Source organism: Chaetomium globosum, genomic scaffold (genome assembly GCF_000143365.1).
Source record: "Chaetomium globosum CBS 148.51 scaffold_5 genomic scaffold, whole genome shotgun sequence".
NCBI lineage: Eukaryota > Fungi > Ascomycota > Sordariomycetes > Sordariales > Chaetomiaceae > Chaetomium > Chaetomium globosum.
Genome location: NT_165980.1, coordinates 4509637 through 4532208, shown reverse-complemented (window position 1 = coordinate 4532208; position 22572 = coordinate 4509637). Strand labels below are relative to the sequence as shown.

Sequence of the window (22572 nt, the reverse complement as noted above, 5' to 3'; positions counted from 1 at the left end):
CATTGAACGCGAACCAGGCCCCTCGGCATGGATCGGGCTGCGACAATGGCATCGCTCTTCAATCCATCAGAAACGAGTCAGACGACGGGTACAAGTGGGGCAGCCCTTGCATCTTGTGTCAGCGGTGTCGTCATTGCGTGCGCCAAGTTCGCCGTTACCGCTTCAAAAAAGTTCAACATGCGTCCACGCACACACACACACACAACATATCGCGAACTACCATGTACATACCCTGAGATACACCTGCTTCTGGCATATAAACCCGTGGTGTTTGAGGCATTCGGTACGCACACATGCCAAGGTACATCTGTATCATGCTTACCTACCAGGTACCTGACACTGGAGGTAGGTATATCAACATTTGTATTCGTATCTCAGGCTCTGTTCTCACAAATCAAGGGGGCGCATTTTCTTGGCGGAAGGAACACGCTACTCCTTTAAGGAGTCCCAAGAAGATTGTGTGTCACGAGACTCTATAAGTACCGAACGACCACCGGCAGAAAGAAGCTGCAAAGTCGATATACTTCCGATACTGTTCATCCCACAGAAAGCAAGGATCCCACCATGCCGGAAGACCTTGATCTTGGAACATTGGGAGTTCGAGACCCGAAAAGACCGTCTCATCGCGCATGCACCTCATATTGTATTGAGATTCTCGTTCATCGGTTGGTCCGTTCTTCTCCTTGATCGGTTTCGGGGCCCACACACCATCTTGCGATCCACTTTGTGCTCCTTGCACACAAAGCAGAAGAAGCCCAACGCAAGTCGATCTCGGAACATAAACCCCGATAAAGTTGCCACAGCGACTCTTGATCCGCACGCCCAAGCATTCATCGTGACTGGTAGGCGCCCGATACCGCTGGTTTGGCTAATATCCGTGTGAATCACGCTGTCTTCTCAAGCGCAGGATTAGTTCTTCTAGCTACTAGTTACCACTCACAAATATCTTGGTCCATATACCCGCATGCCGTGTAGCCAGCTTCCACGGTGAGAAGAGGAGCGCTCGTCAACCCAAGGGGGAAGACCAGAATCTGAAGGGGAGCTACACCCCAGAAAACAAAGACACAACGCAGCCAAGAATGGAGTAAAACTGTCGCCTCACTGCAAATATACCCGGGCCACCCTGACAAACAAGCCAGATGAGCCGTCCAGACGCCGTGTGGTGCATAACCGTGCTATGTCGGCAGGGATCGCATGATGGCGGGTTTAGGCTCGCCAGGCCAGCGGCCGTCGGGTTAACCACGAGGCCGACAAACTAACTTCCTTCGCTATAACCGGATGTAAAGGTCCAGGCAGTCGATCCGCCATTCCCTACGCCCAACAAGACTCCGCAGCCATTCCAGCCCGAGCCCTGTCCACTCAACCCTCGTCCGCGCAATCTGCTCTGTGGCAGCGGTCGCCAATGCCCCAGCTGTCGTGTTGAACATCTCAGCAACCACAGCGGAGACGGTGGCATTCACGTCTTCTCCCGCCGCGGGGCCGGTCGCCGCTTCAGCTTTCCACCAAGAAACGGGCAGGTATATGTAGCTTCCGGCGGGGCGTGGCTGGAACCAGTTGCTGCTGAGGTCGAGGAAACATCGGTCTGACCAGTTGCAAGATGTCAGGAAGAGAATGAGGAGGAGGAACGAGCAGTAAAAGCACGGCCGGTTGAGGAAATAGGTGCACAGGAAGAAGAGGAAGATGAAGGATGGCGACGCATTGGTCGGTATGAAGAGGAGTGGAAGCCAACTGCGAGGACATGATCAGTTAGTATCTATTCACCATCGCCGTCGGCTGTCATTGGGCAAAGAACAATGGCCCTTACCTGCGAAGGCAGAACATGATAAATCGCTGGAGTTCGGAGGCTCGAGCCGAACAAGGCTCATACAATATCAAGAGCAGTCAATCAACTGAGACGACCAACTGAGACGTGGTCGGAACCGTCGGTTTGCGAATCGGTTTCGCCTCGTGAAGTGCGTAGAAAATGGTGCCGTCGTCTAGTAGGCACCGTGTACGGATAAGCCAGAGGAATCCCAGATGCCGGACGCGTGCTCGCTCTGCGGTGGAGGATTGAATTGAGGTTGATTGCCTGCCCAGGGACAAGATAACTGCGAGCCTCGTTTTGGATGTGGCGGGCTTGGCGTCATTTTTGACTGAGGAGCTTACCTAAGGGAACTAACGTAGTTAACGTAATCCATCACCTTCTGGGACACACCACCTTGTGGGACAGCTTTCTGCCCCACACCCCACCACGTCGACTTCGGACGCACTCCACTACGCCATTGTGCCCGGCAAAATGCCAAAGCCTCTACAGCACGAAGATAGAATCCAATTAGCACTCGAGGCCTTACGTTCAGGCCAAATCAAAATCATTCGCAACGCTGCGGATGCGTTTGGTGTACCGAAGTCCACTCTCCACAGACGCGTCAAGGGGGGCGGTACGCGTCAAGAAGCTCAAGTCAAGAACCGAAAGCTACGCCCAACTGAAGAAGCAGCCTTGATTCAATGGATCGAGTCATTGGACGACCGTGGGATGTCGCCGACGATCGGTTATATCCGACAGATGGCTGACCTTCTTCTCCGCGAGCGTGGAGGCTTCACTCTACTCGACGCGTCTCTTACATCCACCCCGGTCCCGGCAATGACTGTTGGTGAGAACTGGGTCCAGCGGCTTCTTCATCGGCATCCCCATCTGGAGACGAAGTATTCTAGAAAGTACGACTATCAACGGGCCTTAGGCGAGGATCCAGAGAAGATTTCAGCGTGGTTTGCACGAGTGCAAAGGACCATCAACGAATACGGTGTTCTTGACAGCGACATCTACAACTTTGACGAAATTGGTTTCCAGATGGGTGTTGCAAGCACGTCTAAAGTGGTCACTCGATCTGACCGACGGAATCGACCTGTTGTTATCCAGCCGGGAAATCGAGAGTGGACAACTGTCATTGAGTGCATCAACGCGACAGGTTGGAGTGTTGATCCAATGATCATCTTCGAAGGAAAAGTCCACATCTCGTCATGGTACGACAGCTCAGCACTGCCAAAGACGTGGCGGATTGGAGTCAGCGATAACGGCTGGACAACCGATGAGCTTACCTTTGCGTGGCTTCGAGAAGTCTTCGAGCCACAGACGCGAAACCGGACTGTTGGTCGATATCGGCTTCTCATTCTCGATGGTCATGGAAGCCATTCGACGCCTGAATTCGACAAATTCTGTACTGAGCATCGGATCCTTACAGAGTGTATGCCTTCGCACTCGTCGCACTACCTCCAGCCCCTTGACGTTAGCTGTTTCGCTGTGCTTAAGCGGACGTACGGCGACCTTGTCAAAGCGAAGATAGCACTCGGGGTTCATCACATTGACAAACCGCGATTCCTCGAACTGTTTCTCGAAGCTCGGAAAACGACATTCAATACAAAGAACATCGCAAGCGGCTTTAGAGCTGCAGGGCTCTTGCCTTTCGATCCAACTCAGGTTCTTTGTCGGCTACAAACCAGGATACGGACACTGAGTCCCCCTCCTACCCCTATCCAACCGCCCAAGTCTGCCTCTCAAAACGCCAGGAAACATCGTCGAACTTGACTCTCTCCAAAGGAAACACCAGAGAGAGATAAGCCCAACAGATCAGGCGCTTCAGAAAATCATCAAGGGCTGCCAGATGGCGATGCACAATGCTACTCTTTTGCAGGAAGAGAACTCGCGACTTCGAGCTGAAAATGGTCGACAAAAGAGAAAGCGGGCACGCCGAGCTTTCATTCAAACAGGAGGGACTATGACGATTGGAGAAGGGATGACACACATCGAGGCCTCCCAGAATGCTCGTCAGAAGGGTCAAGGAAGCCAGGAAGCTCGTCGAGAGGTCGAAGAAGGAGAGGTGGGGCCATCGGACACGACTGCGCCAAAGGCACGAAAGCGTGCGCAGCCGAAGTGCAGTGTTTGTGGCTCAATCGAGCACAACGCCAGAAAATGCCCTTGTAAATAAGGGCTCGAATTATGTAGAATGCATTCCGAATAGACTCTCTTTTGTGTTGTGAGGTGCGTCCGAAGTCGACGTGGTGGGGTGTGGGGCAGAAAAGTGTCCCACAAGGTGGTGTGTCCCAGAAGGTGATAGATTACGTTAGTTAACTAGTTAGTTAACGTATTTAATTGGACACCTTCAGAACCAGGACACCTTCAGAACCAATTTTCCGCCCCGCCCCCCCCCACGTCGACTTCGAATGCATGTTGCAACACAACAACGGATCTATTGTAGTAGCAATCTATATCAATCTGTTCGCTATTTACAGGGGCAAGTCCTGGCAGTATGCTCAGTTGAATTACAGAGACTGCACCTTGGTGGTGCGCGTTTTCGTACGGTTGGTTCAACCGCTTCGACAGCTGTTACCTCCCCCTCTTGATCCTCCACACGAGCTTCCTGGGCCTTTGGTACCTTTGGGGCCTTCTGATGCTCTGAGGTGGCCACTCCCTCTCCAATTGTCATAGAACCTCCTGTTTGGATGAATGGTCGACGGTGTTGACGTCGCTGCTTTTGTCGAGTGTTCTCGGCTCGGAGCCGCGAGTTCTCTTCTTGTAAGAGAGTAGCGTTATGCATGGCCATCTGACACCCTTTGATAATCTTTTGCAGATTCCTATCTGTTGGGCTTGTTGCATTTGTACGCTGCCTCAACTCCGGTGTCATATGGCTCCCGTGGCCATCGAGAATCAAGAGGCGGTACCGGCCAACTGTTCGGCTTCGAGTTTGCGGCTCAAACACTTGCTGAAGCCACTCGAGTGTAAGCTCATCGGTCGTCCAGCCGTTCTCACTAACTGCAATCCTCCAAGTAGGTGGCAATGGTGAATCTTGGTACCATGTCGAGATATGAACTTTGCCCTCGAAGATGATCATTAGGTCAAGAACCCAGCCAGTGGTGTTGATGCACTCAATGGCAGGTGCCCACTCCCGATTCCCAGGCTGAACAACAACAGGTCGATTTCACCGATCAGATCAGTGACAACCTTTGCTGTGCTTGCCACTCCCATTTGGAACCCAGTCTCATCGAGGTTGTAGATATCGCAATCGAGGATACCGTTTGACTGGATAGTGTTTTGTACTCGTTGAAGCCACTCCAACACTTTCTCAGGGTCCTCACACAAGGCTCGTTGGTAGTCGTACTTCCGGAGGTATCTTGACTTCAAATCCAGGTGTCAGTTCAAGAATCGGCGTGCCCATTTCTCTCCAACAGTGTTCATCTCGTCAGCCACTGCTGTAACTGACGCGTCAAGCAAGACCAGGCTTCCACGCTCACGGAGAAGAAGGTCGGCCATCTGTCGAATATACCCGATCGTTGGCGACATGCCCCGGTCATCTAGTGACTTGATCCACTGACCAATGCAGCTTCTTCCGTTTCTCGAAGTTTTCGATAAGAAATTTGAGATTGTTGACGGGGGACGCGTCCAGCAACGCGTCCCCGTAAGGTCGCGTACGGCACGTCAAAGGCATTTTACCGAGGTGGGACTGTGGGTGCGCGAGTCCAAAGTCGACGTGGTGGGGTGCGGGGCGGAAAATTGGTTCTGAAGGTGTCCTGGTTCTGAAGGTGTCCGATTACGTTAACTAACTAACTAACTACCTTCCCTTGGCACATCGCCCAGCAAGCAGACGCTGTCTCGCATCTCACGCCCGGATATATCCGTCGTCTTCGTGCTTAGGTTGTTCGGAAATTCTCCGTCTGTCTCCAAAATGGGCTCCATCCAGTAAGTGAATAAATAGTACTTAATGAAGAGAAAAGGTCGCATGTTAACAACCTACCTATGTTGTCTCATTTACAAATCTACTGTGTACTTCGTCGAGAACTTTGGACCAGGCTCTTAACGCGGGGCATGCAGGTCGACAACACATCGCCTGGCACCCCCGTCTCTTGGCGAACCCCGCGACTTCGCACCGTCTCAGTCCCAAACCTGGGCTGAGTTCGCATGTCTCCGCTTGCCTTTTTATTCGTACCTCCATCCCCTTCATCCAAATGCTGTCGCCAGTGAGGTGGTGATAAAAATTGGAACGAGAAAAAGAGAGCCCTGTGTTTGTGGTCGCATGCAATTTTGCAACGCCTCGGTTTCTCGTGAGCCTCCCATTGGGCCTAACCCGCCCTCTCCCCACGCCCTGCCGGGGTCTGCCACGCGCCACAGCGACGGACACGTGTAGCCGCTAAGGCCTGTGCACGGACCATGCAATGCTCCCAGCCGCCTCGGCCATACTGCAATATAATTTTCTGAAGCACTCAACCACCCACGCAACAAGCAAACAATTGAACCAGCGCCCTCCCTCGGCAACACCGCTGCTTTTGTGCAGAACCTGCGGTTGTCTCTGCCAAACGCAGCAGCGCCGCTGGACGTGTCGTTGTTGTTGATTTTTTTTGCCTTACGAAGACTCCCTACCGATCCACTGTTGAGTGGTGGATAGTGGATATTCTGCACTGCAACTGCTTGTTTCTGCATTTTCGGGTCGACCCTTACGCATCATCGCCCATCGGGCAACCGCGAAACCAACGGTGCTGCCAGCTACTGCGCTCCTGAACATTGCGATTCACCATCAGTGACTCGCGCCGTCCTACAGTGATTTGAAACCACAATCGCGACCACGACCGTCACCATGTCTAACTATGGCATGCCTGGCGGCGGCGGCGCTGCTGGTGCTGGTGCTGGCGACTCTGACGCAAACCCAAAGTTTGAATCGCTGCTCGCGCAGCTCCGCCTCCAGTCCTCGCCCAGTCCCGGCCCGACCGCAGGTTCTGCGCCCGAATATTCTGGTCCGTTCAACTACCACCACGGCAACCAGCCCTTCTACGGCCATCACTCCAACTCCGACTCGCCCAACCTACCGAACCATGCTCAGAGCGCCATGGATTCGCCCGCGTTTCTGCCCGAAGCTCCCACACCGCCCGCCGGTTTTGGCCATTCCCAGTTTCCTCCGGGCATGATGAATCAGATGGGTGCCGCTCGCGGCGGCGGAGCGGTGGGCGGAGATGGCCGGACCACGCATTTGTTGAACCTACTCAAGTTCAGCGGTCAGAGTGGCTCTACGAACCCTCACCAGCCGTCATCCCGAGAGCCTTCAATGAATTTTGCGCCGCTGCCAGCCACAACCAATGTCATCCACGCGCCCGCTCCGGCCGCCGCCGATCCCACAGGCTTGCTCGCCGCCCTTATGAAGGGTAACCTACAGCCCGATTCCGGCAAGCCCGAGCCCAGCCCGCCGTCCTGGAACCAGACCGAGCCTCCGTCAGGCACGCAGCAATATCTTCTCAATCTCCTTAACCGGCCAAAACCCAGCCAGCACGATGGAGCGGACCCGACAGAAGCCGACTTGCTGACCCCGCCCCCTGCTACCGATGACCTAAAGGACAACGAGAGTTCGCACGGTGGCCGCTCCGCCGAGCCGACCCTTGTGGGCACCTTGGCCTCGCGTTCCGAGTTCGATTTTGAGCCTAAAAGCACCGAATCTCCGCCTCCCAAATTTGATTCGACCCCGCATTCCCAGCACTCGCAGCAGTCCAGCTCGAGGCAGCACGGTATCCTTGGCTACTCGGATCATTTCGACCGCCTCTCAGCGTCGTCCCCGATCCATCGGACACCGAAGTCTTCGACCACACCCGGAGCTTCTGGTTCGGCTGTCGGCGGCGGCCACCCGGCGCCTGCTCCGACTCAAATCCTCAAGAGCCAGGATCCGATTCAATCATCGTCGCATGAACAGAAGCGTCCACCCAGCGACCGCGGCGTAATCGACAGCCCCGAGCACAACAGGCGCAAACTTGAGCACCCCGTCTCCCCACTGTCGCAGACCCACGCCACCTGGCCCACCGGAAACACCGTGTCGCCCCCATCAAACCTCGCCGGGCCTTCGCCCCATGCAGCTCCCAGTATCGGTCGGGACCCCGGCGAAGAGAAGAAGGAGAGTGTGACGGACGCCGTCGGCGGGCTTGCCGAGCAGGCCGACCGAGAAGCCAGGGAGGCGTTGGCCCGGGCTGAACAAGAGCAGGTTGAGTTTGACACGACCCATAACCCAGAGCACACGGCGAGCGGTGGAAATGGGGAAGGGTCCTCCCACTCGGCTCAAACCGCCTCCCTAGCTGCCAATAAGGAGCGCGCTGAGGAGGAGGATAAGGCCTTCCTCGACTCCTCACTGGCGCAAGACTTTGCCCAGGAATCCAGGGACAGCGGGGATGACACAGCACCAGCAACTCAGGGCGCCGTCGCAGATAGCTGGGAGAGCGCCGAGGCCGAAGAGATCGTGGTGATCGAGGAGACGGCCGCCCCTGTGAAGGTGTACAACTTCCCCATGAAGCCCTGGATTACCATCAGCCTGCAAGAGATCGACGAGTCTCGCCCGGTGTTCCGCGAAGAGGCTATCCTCGACATCGCGCGCCTCAAGAAAGAATTTGATCAAATTGACCGCAACCTGGTCTCAGCCTCCGAGACCTACATGGCCTATGGTATGTCCAAGGCTGGCGGTCTACGGATAATCAGACAAGAGGACGGCAAAGATGCCAAGCTCTTCACCGACACCAAAGATCGTATCTTCAATGTTGCCATCTCGACATCAGCCTCCCACCACCACCCGAAGGAGGCTATCATCGGCACCGGCGTCAGCGGAACGGTATACTGGGTCCAGCTCAAAAACGGCGACCGGGACCACCTAGAGGATGCGCACCCGGAGCAATATGGCTTTGCACTTCCTCCGATCTCGGCTCAGGAGGGTGGCGATGCTCCTGGCGGCGTTCTCAAGACACGCGCTCGGCCCTCTGCCATGCACCCCGACTTTTTCGCCGTTGGCAGGGGCAAATCAATCAACATCATCTGGCCGGCTTTTGTGTTTGAGAACGACCTCTTTAAGAACGGGCACGACCGCGTTGTCGATACCGAGAAGCTCCTGAAGCAATGTTCGCTGAAGATCAACACCGGTAAGGCTGGTAAGGACTTCACCTTCAGCCAGGACGATACCCTCGTTGTCTCGTTAGACAAGTCCGGGCGGGTCAAGTTCTGGGATGTCCGCGACTTAACCGCCACCAAGGAGGGCTCGGACCCTCTGCACCCAATGCCGGCGCGGACATCGCTGGAGATCAAGGAGCCGCTCATGACCCTGACTACCACACCCGAGGGTGAAAAAGCGTGGCCTACGTCAGTGTTGCTGCTGGATAAGTTCCGACCGTACCAGAAGCGTGCCGCCTTGAGGTACATGATTGTGGGCATGAAGCAGAACCACACCCTCCAGCTTTGGGATCTCGCGCTAGGCAAGCCAGTGCAGGAGTTCAACTTCCCGCACAACAAAGAGTCCGACGCTGTATGCAGCGTGATGTACCATGCACCTTCCAGCATGATTATCGTCGGGCATCCTACCCGCAACTCGGTTTACTTCCTCCATCTCTCGGCTCCCAAATACTCGCTGAAGAACCTATCCCAAGTCGACTACATCCAGCGACTCGTCGCTCAGGATTCGTCAATCCCGCAACCTGAGTCAACTGCCGTTATTAGTGGTATTCGGGAGTACTCATTTGCCAACAAGGGCGTGCTTCGCAGCCTCAACATCCTCGAAAACCCCGCAGCCTCCGGCGATGGGGACGAGCCAACTCTCTTCGAGCTGTATGCCATGCATTCCAAGGGTGTCACTTGCTTGTTCATCAAGCAGTCTGAGCTGGGTTGGACGAAGGATAACAAGGTACTTGCTTCCGCCGATGCTGTGGAAACTGGTCTGGCCAAGATCTCAAAGCTGGTGGCCCCGCCTCCGCCCCAAGCCGCTGAGGCGCCGCACACCAGCATGCCTGGCGATGCTATCGCAACCCCGCAGATTCGGATTGCCACACGCGGTGCTAAGGACGTCGTGCCTAAGATCACGTCGCCCCAAGTCGACGAGAAAAAGGGCTCAGAGTCCATGACTCCGCCGAAGTTTGAGCGAAAGGACGAGGTTGAAACACCCGGGCCTGCCCCAGAGAAGAATGAAAAGAAAGGCCGAAGGAAGAAGCCCACAGCCGCCGCCGCCGCAGCGGCGGCTGGCGACCACCAGGCTTCAAATGGCACTGTAGAGATCAATAGGGCGATTGCTCAAACCAAGGGCAACAAACCTGGCCGCCATGCCGATGCGACTTCAGAGGCAACATCAAGCAAACCCTCTGCCGATCTCTCATTCACTTCCAATACAGCATTCCAGGAGCAACTTGACGCTGTGGTTGGCAAAATGGAGTCGCGCATTGTTTCCAACCTCTCAGGGCGCTTCGACGCTGTCTTCAACGAGATCATGAAGCAAATACAAAGTTTTCAGGACAACCGCGACTCGGCTTTCGCCAGCAGTCAGTCGGCGTTGCTGCAGATGGTCGCAGACGTCCTCAATGACAACACCGAGGCGGTCCTAAAGAACCTGATCATCACCCAGATCAACAACAGCGTCATCCCATCCGTCCAAAGCACTATCGACAACTCGGTTTCCGAGCAGCTGAGAACCAACTCAACTGCCCAAGTCAATGCTGTGCAAAGGGAAATCCAAAGCCTCCTTCCTAACGCTGTTAACCAGGCCATGCTGAAGCCTGACTTCATCAAGCCAGTTTCGGACAAGGTCTCGCACAACGTCAATGCCCAAGTGGAAAACCAAATTGCCAAGTCGCTCAGTACCCTCACGCCTGCCATTGCCAATGCAACGGCGCAAACTGTACATCAGCGCATTGTTGAGGACGTCGGTAGCCGGATTAGCGATGCTTTTGAGCAACTCGACGAACGCCGCCGCAATGAAGATGCCAAGCTCGACCGGCTCATTGCCCAGACGGAGGACCTTTCCAGTGCAATCTCGTCCTTGGCCGCGTCTCAGACGCAGATGCAGCAGGAGCTCGCCGCTCTAAAGCAACAGATGCACGACCAAAGCCGTGAGAGGTCCTCGGCAGCCGAAGAACACGTGCGCGGCCACGCCCATTCGCACAGTGCCGCTGGCTCCCACGGCCTGGCCAGCGGCGGTTCTCGGGAATTGGTCAACTACCCGTCCCAGCACCAGCAGCACCAGCCGCATCAGCAACAACATCAGTCTCCCGCGCACCAACAGCCAGTACAAGGCCCGTACTCGCACCAACAACACCACCAGCACCAGCACCAGCACCAGCACCAGCACCAATTTGGCAACCAGGAGGGACAGGTTGTCTTCGCGCCGCTCAGCCGGGAAGAGCGCCAGAAACTAGAGCTCGACAACCTGGTTGAGACAATTGACGGTCTGATGCGATCTTCCAACTACGACGAGGCAATGCTGCGCTGGCTGCAGTCCGGTGACAAGGCGGAAGAGATTTTCCAACAGGTGCTCTCTAGCTACAACCCGATCTTCGTCCAGGATCTCCAGCCTCTTCTCTTGCTCTCCGTCGGCGCCACCGTCTCGGTTGATCTGAGCCGCAACTCACAAAAGCTGATGAAGAAAGTCAATCTCTTGGAGGTCGTAGTCTATGCATTCAATCAGAATCTAGGGACCTTGGTACGTTTTTTTTCCTTTCTCTTCGCCTTTTTCTGCCCGTAATAACCGTATTCTCGTATTGCAGGATGATCAAGTACGGGAGGTCACACCCAAGATCATGACCCTCCTGAAGACGCGGATTGAGCAGCTCTTCCTCGAGATCAGCCGTATCGCGCCGCACGATCCAGCTCTTAAGACGCTCTCCAACATGAGTCAGGTAGCCGGGCGCGTTGCCGAGAACGTGCAAATGCGCCACGGCCCTATGCACGCGCCTGGTCACATGGGCGCTCCGTACTAAATAACGATGACCACTTGGTGGTAATAGGCAGTATGCCTCTTGGGTTGATCACGGTGGCTAGTATTGGTTGATACCCCCGGGCGAGCGCGGCAGCTCTCGGGTAGCAGCGTGGGACATGGGTCAGGGTGGTTATTTCGTTACGTAGGCGGTTCGCTTTTTTCTCTTCGGTGTTTCTAGGCCGCCAATTGCGGTCTCGCGCGCATCTGATAACTGCACCCCGAAAGGAGCACAGAGACTACCCATCATCTTGCTTCTAGGTTGGTGATCCGGGCTTCTCGCATCACGGTGGGGGGTTTGAGGATTTGGTACGCTATGATTTCTCGTTTATGTACAAATACACTATGCCTTGATTTCGAGAGACCACGCCCGGTCCAGTGATTTCAATGTTGACTTGGTCGGCTTGCACTATTAGAGTAGACCTCTACACTCCAGGCCAGTGGAGTGCTAAGAACGCCCGTTCGAATTGGTGCCTCCGTCGTTTCAGTCTCTCACACTGTTATCCTCGCCCAATCTGAACCGAGATGAAGGAAAGTTGAAAGGTGTACTCTCGCCGCTGTCGCCAACTTATTTCGGCCCCCTCCCCAGAGGTGTAAGATTCCTGGGCATTACAACCCGGGACGCTCTCGAGCTTCGTTTAGGCTTCATAGTAGGCCAGTTTGAAGTCGGTGCGTCAACAGTGGACCAGGGCGATGATCAAGCTTCCCGACAATTAGACTCCATGGTAAGAACTGCTGCGGCTGACAGCAAGTGGAGCTAGGTAGGTCGTAATGGGTTACGGTTTTGAACTTGGGGAGACCTAGACACGATCTAGAGTAGGGAGCGTCTATATGACCTCGCCATGACTACTAGGTCGACTACCCTCCGTAGCAGTCCAATAACGTAGAGCAGGCCCAGGTGGTCACTAATGTTTTCAAAGCGAAGGAGCCAGAAAAAAAAACACCCTAATCTCTAACCACCTTCATCCGTACCGCCGTAACATGGTTATAATACAAGATCTGTTCTTGCTGGCTATCCTCGCCGAGCTGCCGGTGCCATCTCGCGTCTCGCGACACGGCTGCAGTTGGACGTACAGAAACGCAACGCCAGCGGCCGTGTGCTCATCTGGCCGCCGTGTATCACACTCATCATCACCTGGGGATCCCACGAGGGACATGCATGTAGATGACCCATACTCCGAGCGGAATCAGGGAGTGCCGGGTCGGGGGCGGTGCCACGGCCAGGCCAAAGAGCCCCGACTCGCGCTCAAGTTGCCCCTAGCTGAGGGATAACCCGCGAGATGGTATTTGATGCTTACTGCCATCTAGTGGATAACTAACAACAAAAGGGTCTCGTCGTATTCCGTTCAAAACCACTGTAATGGAATATTGCGCTCTGTGGAAGACACGGGGCTATACGAGGCGTTACCTATCGTTGATGGGAGTATGTAAGCGCCTCGGTTATGGCAGAGCCTCAAGATCTCAGTTAACGGTTAGGTAGTGATAAAGCAAGGCCTGGTTATGCTATTCCGCAGGCCACCGGGGATAGGCAAAAGCCATGGCAGACCGTATAGGGCATACGGTCTTTTACAGACCGAGGACCTGGGCACCAAGACACGTGCTGGAAACCAACATCGTGATGCGGTTCATGAAACCAACGGCCATATAGGTGCGGTAACCCAAAGCTGACGTGTGGAATGAGCTTAGGTCAACCCGATCTTTCCCCAGAGCTCGAATATTTCCGCGGCATCATCTTCCTAGCCGGCGACCGCCCTAGATCAACATCATCGACCCTTCCTTCCGCTGCCGCGTCACCCTACATCTGGTTTTCTCTGGCTCTATCCTCTGAGCGTGAATACCTCGATGGAGCAGAGTTTCTGTAGCAATCATCACCTCATTACCAGTCACGCTATTGCCGCCAAAGAGGGTTATAGCAACTGTAGTGGCGACTTGGCTGATATGGAAGGTAAAAAGCTCGCAGCTGGTCAACTCAACGGCTGCGAGACCAATACGGCCGTGAAGATAGCCAGAATATGGTACGATTACAAAGGGGTATATCGAGCGGCGGTGGATTATGTTTGAATTACACTACAGATTTGATGGAACCAAGGAGACGGGGTTGCCACATGCTCCCTTGTTTCGCTCGTGCGGAGGAACTCGACACGCCTAACCAGCACACGGCCCACTCTTTTGCTTCCCATGGACTTCTGACTTGATTGGTAGGTAGGCAACCAGGGAGGGCGAGCCCTCGTGGCTCCAAGGCCGGCCGCTAGCGGTTTGACTGTCCCGTCGTGCGGCAATCAGTCCAGGTAAATCTTTTCGATTTGTTGGAGAGCTGGACGCCAGGAGCAGATCATGCCACTTGGGTTCGGCTGGGTACCGAATGTCGAAAACAACGGTGACGAAGCGTTCCCCCAATCAGGGTGGTTTGTAAGGGCCGCTACTGCAGAGCATGCCACACCTCATGGTCAATACGAGGGTGTGGCTTTCTCAAGGCTCTTGGCGGTCACGGAAGCGGCTCTCTCGCACGACATGAGCAATATTGCTGGGTTCATTATCCAACTATAAGACTTCCGCCCCGACTACCGTCCCGAATAAGCCGCTCTCCTCTTAGTACTGATATCTCGGACACTCGCCGCAATAATACCACTGTTTTGATATTGACGTAACCGATACGCTCGTTTCTAGTAAAATGGCCAAACTCATTGCCCTCGTTTTGACTTTCCTCGCCACTCTCGCCTATTCTACACCCATCGATGCTCGGCATGGCGGCGGCCACGGCGGGAGTGGCTGTGGACCAAAACTGCCTCGCGACGGCAAGTGCTGGAAGGAAGCCCTCGGCCTGCGCTGGACAGTTCACGGTTTTGATTACCATGCCTCATACACCTTTACCAACCCAGCGCACCAAAACTCGTGGGGATATGTCAACTTCAACCTGACCAGCAATGTTGTCCCATACACTGCCGTTTGTTCTGCCTCCAGCAGCCAGCTCTCCAACTTTTTCTACGGAACCGTCGACTATTCCTGTAGTCTGCCCGCCGATGCGCCCGCTGGCGCCTCGGTTACGTTCCGTTATAGTAGCCCATCCGGTAAACTCGAGATCAAGGAGTCCTTCCTTTGCAACGAGGGAAAGGCGACGTATGCTTCCTGCCCCCCCCCGGTTCTGTTGCCGTTCTATTCTTGTTCGTGTAGTTAATGCAACGAGCTAACGACTATTTGTGTGCAACAGAGGAACGTTTGTGGTGACGGGCTCGAGTGATCTCACTCTGACATGCACGGATACGACCACGGTGACCCCAGATTGGAAACCCGGGCAGATATATAGCCAGCGTGTCATTGCATGCGAACCAGTTGATGTGACCTTCCAGCCTGCTCAGGTTGTTGGGTAATACAATGTACCTACCTATGCTGGATTGTGGTTCCACCTACCTAATTACGGGGCGGGGTGAGTGAGTTGGGATATAGTGAGGATTATGGATGATTTGCAACATAAGTCTAGCTCCTTTACCTTAATAAGCCTCAAAATTCATGGGCAGCGACACAATACTAGATTGTACGATCTGGCCCGGCTTGGCCTAGCTGAGGTCCCTGCTCGCTTCCTTGACCTTTTCTCTATTTCTCTGCTTGCTGCAGTCGAAGTGTCGAAGTAGGTACCCGCCCACCGGCGTTGAGCTATCCGCTTGGTGTCTACACGGCTCAGGACATAGAACTGAGGCCCCTCGCAATTGTTTTCATTTCTTCCTGCCCACTCACGGCTGGCCTTGGCCAGACCGATTGGCTGATGTCCGACGCCACTACCGATGCTATCTTGGTGTGTTGATACCTAAGCAGGGCCGGCTTCACCAACTACTTTCCCCTTTGTTCATGTACCTCCCAGTCCCATTGGAACGAACAGGATGAGAATCAAGTTCTACCGTACGGTGGTCTGCAAGCTCGGCGACATTGGTGATATCGGCAAGTTCACTTTTCACCGTCAATGGAGACATGGTGCTTTGCATCGTCGCCGACTCAAAGTCGTGATTGCCGAAATCGCTCCGAGGCACTCCTCCCGGAACCTCCCTCCTCCCTTTCCGCTTCCCTAGCCAAAAGGCCAATAAAGCGGCAAAAATAACGGCCGCGACGGGCCCAATCACGGCACCAGCGATCCAAGCTTGCGAGGCTGGAGAATCCGGTTGCCATGTGTTGGACGACTCCCCGGTGCTGGTTTCAACTACCGTTGATGAGATGGTCGATCCACGGGTACCAGTTTCAACCGCCGTGGACGAGCGCTCTCTGCCCGTCCCGGTACTCGATCCCGGCGGCGCAGTGGTCGTAGTTCCCACCACGATTTCCCGATATACGGTAGAGGCATCAAAGCCAGGCTGCACGCAGCCGATTGCCGACCAGCTCAGGGCAGCTGAGGGGTAGCTTTGGTATATGGTCATGGTATAGCAGTTGGGAATGTTGGTAGCGCTAAGGAATCGGTCAGATTCTACCATTGATTGATTGGCCTGATCGCGTGGGCTCACCAGACATAGGTCGAACCGTCTATTCTCGTCGCCGTCCCGGCGTTGCATTCTGTGAAGAACTGGCAATTCTCACCCGCCACACAACACGCCGCCCACGTGCTGTGCGTGGTATGTGTCGAGCCTGGGACACATGACCATGTCCCGACTACATTCATGCCGCGTCAGAACTCGGAAGTGAAGGTGGGTAAGATGAGTGAAACCTGTTAAGGTTAATCAATTATCACTCACCCGAGCCGGGAGCACTCGTTACGAAGCCCTGGAACTCTGTCGGCGTCGCATCCTTGGGGAATCTAAACGTCTGGCCGGAAACAGCACGGAGCTCGACAAGCATGGCTACGACGAAAAGGCACCTCCCGAGAGGGGAGAGATTCCGTGAGGAGGCCATGTTGACGACGAGAAGATTGTTTGGAGAACATGTCGTCGGCTCGGCCAGGTCCAAAAAATCGGAGGAAAGGAATCCGAAACGCGCTTCCTGACTGTGCCGCAATCCATGACAAAGCTCAGGCCACACGGCGGCACATATGTCCTGTTCAAGACGCGAGCCCAGGCGAGGCATTCGGAAATTAATTGATCGGCCCCTTGGAACTGGTCTCCACTCGAAAAACCACGAAGTGGGCTGTTCGGTTAACTACATCCAATCCTTCGCCGTTTTCCTACTGTCTGCCTCCCTCATGGCCTGGACAAAAAGGGCGTGTACACTATGTGGCCGTGCTCGGCGTACAACACTTGACTATACACCCAATAAAATAGGTACTTGGTTCTAAACGTTATTCGGCTACATATATCCGCTAAGCACCGTAGTTAAATTGTATCTCATACACTCGGAAATTGCGATCTTGTCGTGCCTTTCAGTCTTTTTCTAACCAGAGTCTTAGTTAATCAAACCTCCTTTTTTCTAACTAGGCAATTGGGTATCACTGATTAACCCATAGTTGGTAACCAGTAACAACTTCTGCTCTCTCTCTGGGTACGACTTGGGATGACAAGGAGGAACTTCCCTCTGTATTCAGTCACAGATTTGGGTGCTAGGGGTGTTCTCTGTTTTCTATATCTACGACCGATGTTGCTAAACGCAATGACTGGACTCGTTGAGATTAGGGTAGCCTGCGTCAAGATATTTGGATTTGCTGGCCATGTATGATCCGAGCTTCTGGCGTAAATGCGGGAACGAAAGTCGAGAGTGCAACTTAGGAGAGAAAGCGTGAGGGCGTCGTCGGACGTGCAATTGGAGGACGGGGGGGACCGTGCCTAGGAACATATCAGATGTGTTCTGTCACACAATTGCTTCTCGAGTAGATGCTGTTTTTCCGACCACGTAGATAAGGTCCCCGCATCTCACATAGCAGGAGTAACTGATGTGTGTGGATGGATGGTGCCGATATATACGATTGCTGTTCTGTACAGTGGCATCTCAAACACTCAAACCTTTGCCGCGGAAGCAGGGCGCAACACAAACGTGACCATGCTCCTCGACGGCACGCTTCCCGAGACCTTCCCAGTAGCATCCACTGTAGCTGCAATGGGGTTGCAATCCCTAGTGTTGTCTGTCACCCATGCCGTGGCATTGGTAGCCACAAAGTCGCCACCACCAACAGTGATAGTCACAGCCCGCTCACCGCCACTGTTGATAACCTGAACCGAGACCATCCCGTCCACGTTACGAAAAGCCGTCGTCCTCACGCCGCTACCTGAAGCCCCCACACGCACAGCGCCTGGTCTTACGAAGCGACTCCAGTTGGCCATTGCCCACAGGCGTTTGGATGGGTCAACTTGCCTGTTGACGACGCGGATCATTTTGCTGTTGGTGTTGCTGCTACGGTCCTGCCCGCCGATCCAGTATAGGTATGCCGACACATTACCGCCCGTGATGGCCGAGTAGATGTTGTTGGCCCACGTCATGCCCTCTCCCGCGCCGCCATTGGAGTACCACGCTGATGTCCACGCGCCGTTGTTGTCGGCACCCTCCGTCATCCACGTCTTGAGTTTGGTTGACAGCTGGGAGGTGGGGCTGGACGTGTAGCTGTGTCCCGTCACGGTGCCGAGGATGGACTGCGTGCTGCCCATCTGACTCAACATGCTGTTCATCACGGTCCATCCCATCGTGTCACAGCAGTTTATGATTACCGAAGCCAGGCCGTTTCTGTCAAGAGTCGGCCGAAGGACTTGGATAAAGTCGGCGGCCTGGGATCCAGAAGAGCGCATTGACGCATACGATGTCCTGCGTGAGTGTATTAGCGGTGATCGAGTGGTCTCGCAGGCTGGGGGGGGGAGGGGGAGTTAAGGGGGTGGGGGACGGGGACAGAAAGACTCACGTGTAATCAGGCTCGTTAAGAAAGCCAAGGTGGGTGATGGAGACGTTAGCGGCGGCGTAGTACTTGATGTACTGTACCAGGTAATTGGCAAACGCCTGCTTCCAGTCACCGCTGGAGCAGCTCGCCCCCGACACGCCACACAAGCTACCGCCGTTGGCATCGTTCCCATTCGTCTTCATGTACCCTGGTGCACTCCAGGCATTTGCGTAGAATGTCTTCACGCCATATGTGTGCGCCGCCTCGGTTGATACCCACAGCTGGCCGTTGTCAGACTCGTCCCAGACGTATTTAGGTTCGGCATTGGGACCCCCGGGGTTCCTCGGTTGAATCGATACCATGTGGTCGTCGCTCATGTCCGGGGAGGATCCGATTCCGTTTCGTAGGATACTAAGTCCAGCCCCTTTATCCATGCTGAACATCAGGTCCAAGAACTTGCGCTGCTCCGTTTCCGAGAGTCGCTTCATGGTCAAGGCGCGCTGGAAAGCTTCCGATGTGCCGAAGCCATCCATGGTTTGGTATGTTTTCCCGAGGTCAACTGTGATACCCGTAGCTTGGCGGGGTTCGATTATCATTGCCTTCATCCCCAGCGCGAGGCCGAGGATGGTTACCAGATAAAGGGAATGCATCGTGGTGAACCGATTGAGCGTAAAGTTTATCCCACCTAAAAGTCGGAACCATTAGGATCGGGCCACCGTTGGAATATATACATATCCGGCTTTCTTTTCGGACCCGGTCTTCATCTCCCAGATTCAGGGCTCTTGTTGTTGGCCTCATCATATCCGGAAGTATTTACAGGCTAGAGTTGTAACCACCAGTAGCCACGTGTGACTGGTGATTCTCCGGCGATTTTTCCGTAGCTTGGCACTTTGTCGTCGTCGTACTCTACATATAAAATACGCCAGCATAGAACAGGGGGGTTTCCGTCTTTCTGCCGTCCCGGGAAATTTTGCTGTCCAAGAGAAGAGGTCCCAGTATGGAGGGAATGCGGGGAGAATGCGGAAACTGTGCCACTTTAAGGGGGGCCACTTGGTTGGATGGACTTTTTTCTCTCCGTGTGCATTGATATGGGGAGGCGTCCTTCCGCAAGCGTAGTTGGTATTACCATGGATGCGCCAGACGACAGGCTTGCCACCTAGGAGCGTGCAGCGTGTTGACAGTTCTACCAGCTCACAGAGATATTGCAACGCGTGCGAGAACGGCCGATATACCCTCTGTCCCGCAGTGACAGATAATGTGTCAACTATCTAAGAAGGCCCAGGGTGACGGCTGAAGTGAAGGTCGCTCGCTTACTTGCCAATGATGGCGTCCGGGTGGCTACTATACCGTTTGAGTATTATTATTATTCATACTCCGCTATGCCCTAGGGCGTGCCGGACCCTCTGCTATTTTTAGTGTACAGGAAAACCGTGCCCTCCCGGGCCGGGTGAAAAACCCATACCAACAATCAAGGAGCGATGCGTTCTGGCGAGTCTGCGTATACAAAGAGAGGAGGCCTCCTGGCCTCCGAACGGGGGCGCTTCAGGCCGCCGCTTCCAGCTCGAGCCTCCTGGTTAAGTTGTACATCGACAGCTTCCCCGAGTCCATCAGCCAGTCGAGGACTCTCCTCGCGAGCCGTGCAGTTGTGGGATTGATGCCGTGTAGAACAGAGTAAAAGTCCCGTCGTGTCCGAATTCCAGTTCTCTCCCGTCTTCGAGTCAACGGTGGGGCCAGACACCACACCACCAGGTGTTCGGCAGTCTCTCGTCGCTCGCCACACTCGCAGGCAGGAGTCAGAACTCCCGGGACTCCCCGTGTAAACAAGAAGTCCCGTAAGCCTATTGCTCCCGTCCGGATTTGAATCAGCAGTGAGCTCTTTGCCTTGCTGAGACCGTCGTGCCTCCTTAGGGTTTCGTTCCGGAATAGCGTCTCCTGTTGATGGTCAAAGTCGTCCGCCGGCCTGGTGATCGCTCTGCCGTCCCGTTCCTTTAACCACCTGGCTTTCCAAGCCTCTTCCACTACCCTGTTCGTATCAACGGTTCCCCCCGTCCAGCGCATGACCGTGCCCGCGGCTCTCTCCACCGCCGTAGGCCCTTGAGGTCCCAAGGTTCGCGGTCGGCCCCTGTTGCCCCTCCTCGAGCTAAGTCTCTGCTGTATCTTGCGGCAGGCGGTGAGGACAACGCTCGCCGCCGTCTTCTTGCCGCCTTGACCGTCGTCCAGATCGGGTCGTTGGAGTCGGTTTTCGAAATCTGCAAGCCGTTTGTTTAGGTACGAGTCCAATGGTGGTACCCATGTCTCTGTCTCGAGGTTACGGATGAGGGGTAGACTTAAAGGCTCCCGCCCACAATCCGCAAGCTCTTGTTCCTGGGCCTTCCCGAGGGCCTTAGTGATGCCTTTCTTTACCGGCTCGCCTCCCACATCCGTGGGGATGTGAAACGATGATGCGCCATAGGCCCAGCGCCGACCGGATGCACTTTGTGTACACTTCTCGCGCTCTGGCTAGCCCCATTCCCCACGTCTTTGCCACGATCCTCGACCAGGGCATAGCTCTGGGTCCTCAGCTTCTTCTCCACCGCCACCAGGTGAGCCTTCCAGTTGAGTTTCCAGTCCAACCAGACCCCCAGGAACCTGGCAGACTCTTCTGGTTTAACGGGGCTAGTGCCTCCCCCTGGGTTGGCAAGGTTTACCTGTTTGGTCCACTGCCGTCGCCCTTTGTTGAAATGGATGAGTTCGCTCTTTTCCGGGGCGAACTTCATCCCCCCGACTGTCAGCCCATCGTATACACGTTTCCCACGCCGCCTCTAGTTGCCGGACATTGGCCTCGGGGTTTCAACCAAATACTAGGAGGTTGGTGTCATCCGCAAACCCTGTTATAGCCAAGTGAGGGTGCTCGTCTTTTAGCTGCTTGTATAATGAGGAAATGTAGAGGAGAAGAGAACAGGGGAAAGGTGGTGAGCCTTGGGGGACCCCTGCCCGAATTGCCGTCGGTGCCGCCATCTTGCCGTCGAAAAGAAGGGTGGCCTCTCGACCGGTCAACCAACTCTCTCGTCCATGAGGACCAGCCACCTCGGGAAGCCCAGTTCTCGCGTGTCAAAGGCTCCTGAGATGTCCAGTTGCAATAGGGATGCCGCACCCTTCTGTCTCCACGCCTCCTAGACCTGGGCTACTACTCGCCGGACAGCCAGCTCTGTGGAGCGGTGTGCCCTGTTCCCCATTTGTTCATCTGGTAGGAGGCCGTTGACTTCTGCAGCTTGAGTGACCTTCCTGGCGACCACTGACTCTATTACCTTCCCCAGGGTTGGCAGCAGAGCAATGGGCCTGTATCCCCCCGGGGTCTGATACGCCGGCGGAGCCTTTCCTGGTTTCGGTAGTACTACAGTCTTCGCCCTCTTGAAACGGTTCGGGAACCATGCTAGCTCCAGGCACCTTGTCGCCAGAAGGGCCAGCACTTCAGCTAACGGTGCTCCGCACGCCTTCAGAAGGCCCATCGGGAGCAAATCCTCGCCTGGCGCCTTCCAGGGGCTTGCTCTTCCCATCGCCTCCGTCATCTCGGTCGGCGTCACTGCCTGTACGACGTCGAAGCCCGGGTTCCAGCTGCCCAAAAAGGCTTGGTCTTCCACGTCCGTCAGGTTGGCCGGTGGGTCCGGGAAGAACCTCTCGGTCGGCGCGCTGGCCTTCTGGTCGTGCGTTTCGGCCGTTACCTGTCCGGAAGAGTCCTTAAATTCCGGCAGCCTCGGTGGTTCTGGCGGCAAAAAGCTCCGCAGCCTAACCCATCTTTCCAAGCTCCACATCTGATCGGGCTTCTTTGCCTCGCTTGCTTCCTGCAGGTTGTTCCTCCAAGCCCCCGTCCGTGCTTCGCGCGTTGTTCTAGCAAGGTCCTTGAGCCTTTCGCTAAGCTCCTCCCAGCAGTACTCTGCCCGAGTCTCCTTCGCCAGCCTCTCGGCCCTCCTGGGCCTCCCGGGCGGCCTGCTGCACCTCCACAGTCCACCAGGGAGAGCTGTAGCCGCAGCCCGCCTTCTTCCGTGGAGTGCTTTCCTTCGCGACCCAGGTGAGCCACTCGACCAGGCTATCGAA

At 55.1% G+C, this 22572-nt stretch overlaps 7 protein-coding genes across 7 annotated transcripts in view; 3 read left to right on the top strand and 4 right to left on the bottom strand.

Annotated features, from left to right (window-relative positions):
* Positions 1-1268: 1268 nt before the first annotated feature.
* CHGG_08305 (uncharacterized protein) lies at positions 1269-1821 on the bottom strand (the record flags this gene model as incomplete). Its single annotated transcript, XM_001225960.1, has 2 exons — positions 1269-1728; positions 1805-1821. 2 exons carry the CDS (start codon positions 1819-1821, stop codon positions 1269-1271), a joined length of 477 nt encoding a protein of 158 aa, XP_001225961.1.
* A 454-nt stretch (positions 1822-2275) lies between these two features.
* Positions 2276-4756, top strand: CHGG_08304 (uncharacterized protein; the record flags this gene model as incomplete). Its single annotated transcript, XM_001225959.1, has 4 exons — positions 2276-3291; positions 3575-3894; positions 4267-4281; positions 4605-4756. The coding sequence occupies 4 exons, from the start codon at positions 2276-2278 to the stop codon at positions 4754-4756; spliced, it is 1503 nt and encodes a 500-aa protein (XP_001225960.1).
* Positions 4757-6602: 1846 nt separating this feature from the next.
* CHGG_08303 (uncharacterized protein) lies at positions 6603-11727 on the top strand (the record flags this gene model as incomplete). The annotated part of the gene is made up of 2 exons (XM_001225958.1): positions 6603-11450; positions 11515-11727. 2 exons carry the CDS (start codon positions 6603-6605, stop codon positions 11725-11727), a joined length of 5061 nt encoding a protein of 1686 aa, XP_001225959.1.
* A 2667-nt stretch (positions 11728-14394) lies between these two features.
* CHGG_08302 (uncharacterized protein) lies at positions 14395-15091 on the top strand (the record flags this gene model as incomplete). The annotated part of the gene is made up of 2 exons (XM_001225957.1): positions 14395-14840; positions 14932-15091. 2 exons carry the CDS (start codon positions 14395-14397, stop codon positions 15089-15091), a joined length of 606 nt encoding a protein of 201 aa, XP_001225958.1.
* Positions 15092-15541: 450 nt separating this feature from the next.
* CHGG_08301 (uncharacterized protein) lies at positions 15542-16595 on the bottom strand (the record flags this gene model as incomplete). Its single annotated transcript, XM_001225956.1, has 2 exons — positions 15542-16173; positions 16439-16595. The coding sequence occupies 2 exons, from the start codon at positions 16593-16595 to the stop codon at positions 15542-15544; spliced, it is 789 nt and encodes a 262-aa protein (XP_001225957.1).
* Positions 16596-17629: 1034 nt separating this feature from the next.
* CHGG_08300 (uncharacterized protein) lies at positions 17630-19148 on the bottom strand (the record flags this gene model as incomplete). Its single annotated transcript, XM_001225955.1, has 2 exons — positions 17630-18428; positions 18523-19148. 2 exons carry the CDS (start codon positions 19146-19148, stop codon positions 17630-17632), a joined length of 1425 nt encoding a protein of 474 aa, XP_001225956.1.
* Positions 19149-20040: 892 nt separating this feature from the next.
* The window catches only part of CHGG_08299 (uncharacterized protein), a gene marked incomplete at both ends in the record, with an annotated part of 4616 nt that continues 2084 nt past the window's right edge, over positions 20041-22572 (bottom strand). Inside the window, 2 exons of the mRNA XM_001225954.1 lie at positions 20041-20997; positions 21657-22464. Coding sequence (XP_001225955.1) covers positions 20041-20997; positions 21657-22464 — 1765 coding nt within the window. The remainder of the gene's footprint in view (positions 20998-21656; positions 22465-22572) is intronic.